The following is a 7179-nucleotide window of genomic DNA, read 5'->3' on the forward strand; positions in this document are numbered from 1 at the left end:
AAGCAAGCCTCCCTGTTCGCTTCAGTGCATGGCTGCCGGCCGCCATCTTGGCTGGCAGTTAATTTGCATATCGCCCTGATTAGCCAATGGGAAGGGTAGCGGATGTACGGCTAATTACCATGTTTCTCTTTTATTAGATAAGATAATGAATAACATAAACTGATGAACAAAAACAGATCCAGAGACAGAGAAGCATCGATCAGACCGTCAAACCTCAGAGGGAAGGTAAGGGAGGGAGGGGGTAAGGGGGGGCGATCAACCAAAGGACTTGTATGCATGCATATAAGCTTAACCAATGGACACAGACAACAGGGGGGTGAGGGCATGAGTGGTGGGGATGGGAGGGTAATGGGGCGATAAGGACACATATGTAATACCTTAATCAATAAAGAAATTTTTTAAAAAAAGAATTGTTTTTATTTTTGCAACAGATCTTTGTGTTCTTGTTGAACACGTCTATTTACCTGGTGACCCCATCCTTCCCAATAGGACTTCACCCCACTGTTGTCTGTGTCCATGGGTTATGCATATAAGTTCTTTGGTTGATCTCTTTCCTCCCCCCTGCCTTTCCTCTGAGAATCTCTGTCTGTTGCATGCTGCCATGGCTCTGGACCTATTTTGAAATCCATTTTGAAATCTATTTTGTCAGATATGAGTATTGCTACCCCAGGTGTTTTTTTTTAATTCCATTTGCATGGAAACTTTTTTCCATCCCTTTACTTTCATCTTGTGTGAATCTTTTGTTCTGAAGTTGATCTCTGGTAGACAGCATATATATGGGTCGTGTTTTCCTCATCCATTCAGCTACCCTATGGTTTTTGATTGAAGCATTTAAGGCATTTACCTTTAAGGTTATTATTGATAGGTACTTATTTGTTGCCATTTTTGTTCTTGATGCCTGTGTTCCTCCCTCTCTTTCTATTTCTTCTTACTAAAATCCTTGTAGCATTTTTGCAGTGCTGGTTTGGTGGTAATAAACTTCATTAGCCTTTTTCTGTCTGCAAAGCTACTAATTTGCTGGATAGAGTAGTCTTAGATTCAGTCTCTTATTTTTCATTACTTTGTATACTTCATGCCATTCCCTTCTGACTTGAAGTGTTTCTATTGAGAAATCAGATGACAGTCTAATGGGAACTCCCCTGTAGGTAACTTTGTCTCTCTCTTGCAACCTTTCAGATTCTTTGTCTTTAACATTTGCCATTTTAATTATGATGTGTCTTGGTGTGGGTCTTTTGGGGTTCATCTTTACTGGGTCTCTCTGTTTCCTGGACTTGTGTGACTTATTTTTTCACCAGGTCAGGGAAGTTTTCTGTCATTATTTCTTCAAACAGGTTCTGTATTTGTTGCTCAGATTCTTCTTCTGGTGCCCCTATTATGCAAATGCTGTTATGATTCATGTTGTCCCAAAGCTCCCTTCAACTCTCCTCCTGCTTTTTAATTTTTTTTACCAATTGCTGCTCTGAATAGATGATGTTTTTAAACTTATCTTCTAATTTGCTACTTTTTGGTCCTCAGCTTCTTATAGTCTACTTTTGAATCTTTCCAGGGTGTTACTTTAGCTATCTCATTCTTCATTTCCGATTGATTTTTATTTATTGTTTCAATCTCTCTTTTCATGTTATAGTTCTCATTAAGTCCCTTATAATGCTCACTAGAGCCCAACCTGAGCCCTCTCGCAATCCGGGACCCCTCGGGTAGGGTTCCAGGCCTGGCCGGTGATCAGGGCCTATCAGGGCTTTCCTTCCTCTGGCTGCTGGTAGCTGGCCCCGCCCCCGGCCACTGCTTGCCATCTGTGCGGTGCTGTCTCCCCTCCCCCCACCACCAGTCGCCCTCTGTGGGCAACAGGTGTGGGGTGTGATTGCTTGGCTGTCCTGGGTCTCTCTCTGTGGGGCGATCGCTGGCCGGCCGTGCACACCCGCCACAGCATCGCTGGCCAGTGGCCTGGGCCTCCCTCTGTGGGGCGATCGATCACGGAACCCCCCCATCGATTGCCCTGCAGGAGGTGGCCTGGGCCTCCCTCTGCGGGGTGATCATGGGGCGATGGCTGGCTCTCCGACCAATTGCATCGCACCTACTTTGGCTTGCCTGGCACCAGTGCGCGTCATAGCGTGGTCATCTGGAAGGTTGTCCAGACGGTCATTCTGCTGTTTGGTTGATTTGCATATTACATTTTTATTATTATAGAATGACCATAAAAAATTACATTTTTATTATTATAGAATTAAGTTGTTTATAGTTCTCACTGAATTGTTTGATCACCCGATGACCATTACTTTGAATTCTTTACCTGACAAACTGCTTGCTTCCATTTCATTTAGTTTCTTTTCTGGCGATTTCTCCTTTTCTTTCATTTGGGGGGGTGTTTTTTTATCTCCCTATTTTAGCAGCCTAGTAGTCTGGGGCACCAGGTAAGGCTGTTGGAGTCGCGGGAATGGGTCTGTGTGTCCAGAGGTTATTGGTCATGCGGGGTCACAGTAGTGGGTCCGATTTTCTGGAGACACCAGGTTAGGTGTGCTCAGTCACTGTAGCAGGTCCAGCAATCCCAAGGTGTCAGGTCACTTCTACCAGGCAGTCAGGCAGCGGGGCCTTTTGTCCAGGCACAGGGGGTCGTGGTGGCATGTCTGTGTCTGGTGGCGTTGGGTCATGCTGGCAGTGCTGGGTGCACCACTTTAAGGTGGTGGGGCCAGCTGTCCAGGAATACCGGGTTGGGTGTGTTGGGTTTGGCGGCAGGTCACTGTGTCCATGTGAGCCTCTTGTCAAGGTGGTGGGGCAGGTCCCCCACACATTCTCCCTTGCACTCAGCCACTCACTCTGGTCCTGCCCATTGCCATATTGGGGCTCTTTTTTTTTTTTAATAGGTTTTTATTGATTTTTGAGAGAGGAGAGGAGAGGGAGAGAAACACTGATGATAGAGAAACATAAATCAGCTGCCTTCTGCAAGCCCCCTACTGGGGATCCAGTCCACAACTCAGGCATGTGCCCTGACTGGGAATAGAACTGGCAACCTTTTGGTGTATGGGACTTCTCCCAACAAACTGAGCTACACTGGCCAGGGCTCACCAGCCACATTTCAACTACTCAATAGTCAAACATGGCTTAGTGGCGACTATACTGGACAATGCAGATACAGAACACTTCCATCATTAAGAAAGTCCTATTGGATCATGCTACCGGAAATAATAGTTTACTGTATGTAGAGCAAAAAACCATGTTACAGGAGTTGGTACTATCCATGGTTTTAGGCATCCACTGGAGGTCTTGGAACATATCTCTTGCAGACAAGGGGGAGGAAGGTACAACTGTATCATAATTTTTAACTTGCAAATATGTTATCTTTAAAATTTTGGGGGGATGGAATGCAGGGAACAAATTGATAATGGCCAGAGGGGAAGGCGTTTTGGGGACTGGGTGAAAAGGTAAAGGGATTAAGAAGTAAAAATTGGGCTCAGCTGGCGTGGCTCAGTGGTTAAGTGTCGACCTATGAACCAGGAGGTCACGGTTCAATTCCTGGTCAGGGCACATGCCCGGGTTGGGGCTCAGTCCCGACGGGGTCATGCAGGAGGCAGCCGATTAATGATTCTCTCTCATCATTGATGTTTCTACCTCTCTTTCCCTCTCCCTTCCTCTCTGAAATCAATAAAAATATATTCAAAAACAAAAGAAGTACAAACTGGTAGTTACAAAATAGTCATGGGGATGTAAAGTTCAGCACTGGGAAAATAGTCAATAATATTATAATAACTATGTATTGTGTCAGGTGGGTGTAATACTTGAATTACCAGGGGGAACACTTTGTAAATTATATAATTATCTAACCACTATGCTATATGCCTAAAATTAATATAAAATGATACTGAATGTCAATGGTAGTTGAAAAATAAAATTAAAAAATATATTTTTGGGGGGAGTAGTAATGCATGTATATGGTAAAAAAAAAAAAATTTCAGTTTTGTTCAAAATGCAAGTGAACCTCCCAACTGCCTCTGATGTCTGCTCCCAAGTTTCCTTCCTTGCAATCATTATTCCCAGTTTCTTACATTTCCTCAAGGAAGTATTCTATTTTTATTCCTTAAATCACTTATTCATAACAAATTTTACTGAATGCCTACTATGTGCCAGGCCCTATATGCTAAGGATACAAATGTGAATAAGACAAAGTTATTTCCCACAAGGAACTTAACATAGATTATCTCATAAATTAGCGAACAGATAATCACATAATTGAACTATGTACTTCTTTATTTTGAACTATGTACTTTTTAATAATTATATATAAACTAGAGGCTCAGTGCACGAATTCGTGCACCAGTGGGGGCCCTCAGCCTGGCCTGCCGGATTGGGCCAAAACCAGTTCTCTGACATCCCCCAAGAAGTCCTGGATTGCGAGAGGGTGCAGGCCAGGCCAAGGGACCCCACTGGTGCATGATTGGGGCCGGGGAGGGAATGCAGGAGGGCTCTAGGGCAGGTCTGGCCCATCTTGCTCAGTCTCGATCGGCCGGACCCTAGCAGCAAACTAACCTACCGGTTGGAGTGTCTGCCCCCTTGTGGTCAGTGCACATCATATCGACTGGTCGACCGGTCAACTGTCTGCCCTCTGGTGGTCAGTACACATCATAGTGAGCGATTGAGCGGCCTTAGCATACCATTAGCATATTACACTTTGATTGGTTGAACAGCTGACCAGATGACCAGACACTTAGCATATTAGGCTTTTATTATATAGGATGGTATAAAAATATTAGAAAATAAAGAAAACTAAAAAGAGCAGCAGCATATTTTAAAAAAGAGGAGTCTCTTTGTCCAGCTGGTGTGACTCAGTGGTTGACCATCAACCTATGAACCAAGAGGTCACGGTTTGATTCCCAGTCAGGGCACATGCCCAGGTTGCAGGCTTGCTACCCTGTGCGGCGTGCAGGAAGGCAGCCAATCAATGATTCTCTCTCATCATTGATATTTCTATCTCTCTCTCCCCCTCTCCCTTCCTCTCTGAAATCAATAAAAATGAATAAATAAATAAAATAAGAGGAGTCTCTTTAAGGAGGTGACACTTAAGCAGAGCAGAAGTGAAAATACAAGCCAGGTGAGGATCTTGTAGAAGAACGTGCCAGGCAGTGGGATGACAATGACAAAAATCCTGAGTGAGAAACAAGTTTCTTGTATTGAAGGAATAGCAAGAAAGTCTGTGTGGCCAGAATGCCACCAAGTGGCAGGAGATGAGATCAGAGTGGCAGGAAAGGCCAGATCCTGAAAGCAATGCCTTGTAGGATTTGTTCTAAAGTGTGATGGAACATCACTAGAAGATTGTGAGCAAGAGTGATGTGATCTAATTGACATTTTAAATAGATCACTTTGACTGCAGTACGGAAAACTATTAGAGTAAGTATGGAAGCAAGAAAACCAACTGGATGCCTACTGTAGTAATTCAGACATGTGTGCACCAAGGTGGTGGTAGTGATTGGAGATGGTTAGATGGAATATATATTTTGTGGCAAGAACCAGTTAGACTTGAAGAACAGTGGTTAGGAGTAAAGGAGAGACTATTTAAAATGGATGGTCCAGCCCGGCGTGGCTCAGTGGTTGAGGGTCAACTTATAATCCAGGAAGTCATGGTTCGATTCCCGGTCAGGGCACATGCCCAGGTTGTGGGCTAGATCCCCAGCAGGGGGCATGTAGGAGACAGCTGATCCATGATTCTCTCTCATCATTAATGTTTCTATCTCTCTCTCCCTCTCCCTGCCTCTCTGAAATCAGTAAAACTATATTTAAAATAAAAAATAAAATAAATGGCCCAAGTGAATTTCTTGAGGTGATGGACTATGTCTTTTATTTTGTTTAATCTTCACCTGAGGATAAGTTTTATTAATTTTAGAGAGGAAGGGGGAGGGGGGGGAGAGAGAGAAAGAGAGAGAGAGAGAGAGAGAGAGAGAGAGAGAGAGAGAGGGGAAGGAAGGGAGAGGGAGAGGGAGAGAGAGAAACATTGATTGGTTGCCTCCTGTTATGTACTCCAACCAGGGATCTAATTATGTTCCCTGACTAGGAACTGAATCCACAACCTTTTCATGTATAGGACAATACTCCAACCAACTGAGACATCCGGCCAGGGCTGATGGACTATATCTTAATAGTGGTGGTGGTTAGATAATTCCATGCATTTGTCAAACATACTTTTACCCCAAACTAAGTGTATCATTTATAAGCTGTGTGACTACTTTAGGGACATTATTTAACTCTATAAGCTTCAGTTACCTCATAAATTGATAACTACCTACCTCATACATTTTAAGGAGCTAATGCTGAAAAGTAGTTTGCATTATTTCTGGCTCAATAATCATCACTATTGAAGTATGACAGTCTTTCTACACACCTTCTTTACATGGAAAGGTTAGTTTTTATGTGTCTATCAGGTAGAAATTTTTCCTATACATACTGTACTGTCCGGTGCTAGTCTGATAGATGGAAGTTGGAACAGACATAGGAGTGACAGCAGAAACTCCAGGATTTTCTCCGTCTCCTTTTCTGCCCCGTGTATCTTCAGAAGATAGATCTTTCAAAATTTTTCTGTGAAAAATAGAACTCTATTAACGTTGGTAATGTGGGATGACTTTATAAAAAGAAATTGCTAAATAAACCTTTTTCAATCTCTGGTTAAAAGTACAGTAATCTACCAGACACCTAAAATGTGTCAAGGAATTCTTTTTTCGATGTATTGCAGGCTAGTTATACTTTAGTTTATGACTATCTGGAAAGATACTGAACAAATACTCATACAGAGTGCCTTTCCATGTACCAGGCCCTTGTAGAGGTATAAAATGTCACTGTCCCCTACAGGATGGCTCCATTGTGAGGGACTTCATTAATTAACATTTTCTAAATAGTGTCAGTGACCTTCTTTTAAAAAGATCAAATCTAATTTCTCAACCTTCAACTCTATAGTGGAAGAGAAGCCCACAGTTCTCAGAAAGAACAAGATTAGAAATACTATAAAAATGCAGAGTATCAGTGATTTTTAAAAATGTTTATTTTAACAAGAAGAGGTAAATAAGATACCAGAGGTATCCCTCAGACTTGGTAAAATGGAAATCATGACAGAAATAAGAAGATGAAAAGAGATTACTTATTGAAAAGAAAGGTTTCCCAAAATACAATTGGGGGAGGAAGGAGAAATAAGCATTGCTTATT

At 42.7% G+C, this 7179-nt stretch overlaps 1 protein-coding gene across 3 annotated transcripts in view; it reads right to left on the reverse strand.

Moving 5' to 3' along the window:
- ATF1 (activating transcription factor 1) overlaps nt 1–7179 on the reverse strand; it is a 58947-nt gene that overhangs the window by 8603 nt on the left and 43165 nt on the right. For 2 of the 3 annotated variants that reach the window (XM_014542139.1, XM_005869264.2), the window contains one exon: nt 6428–6558. The exons of the other annotated variant lie outside the window; for it this stretch is intronic. In XM_014542139.1, coding sequence (XP_014397625.1) covers nt 6428–6558 — 131 coding nt within the window. The remainder of the gene's footprint in view (nt 1–6427; nt 6559–7179) is intronic. 3 annotated transcript variants of the gene reach the window in all.

The sequence above is a fragment of the Myotis brandtii genome, unplaced genomic scaffold (genome assembly GCF_000412655.1).
Source record: "Myotis brandtii unplaced genomic scaffold, ASM41265v1 scaffold29, whole genome shotgun sequence".
Taxonomy (NCBI): Eukaryota; Metazoa; Chordata; class Mammalia; order Chiroptera; family Vespertilionidae; genus Myotis; species Myotis brandtii.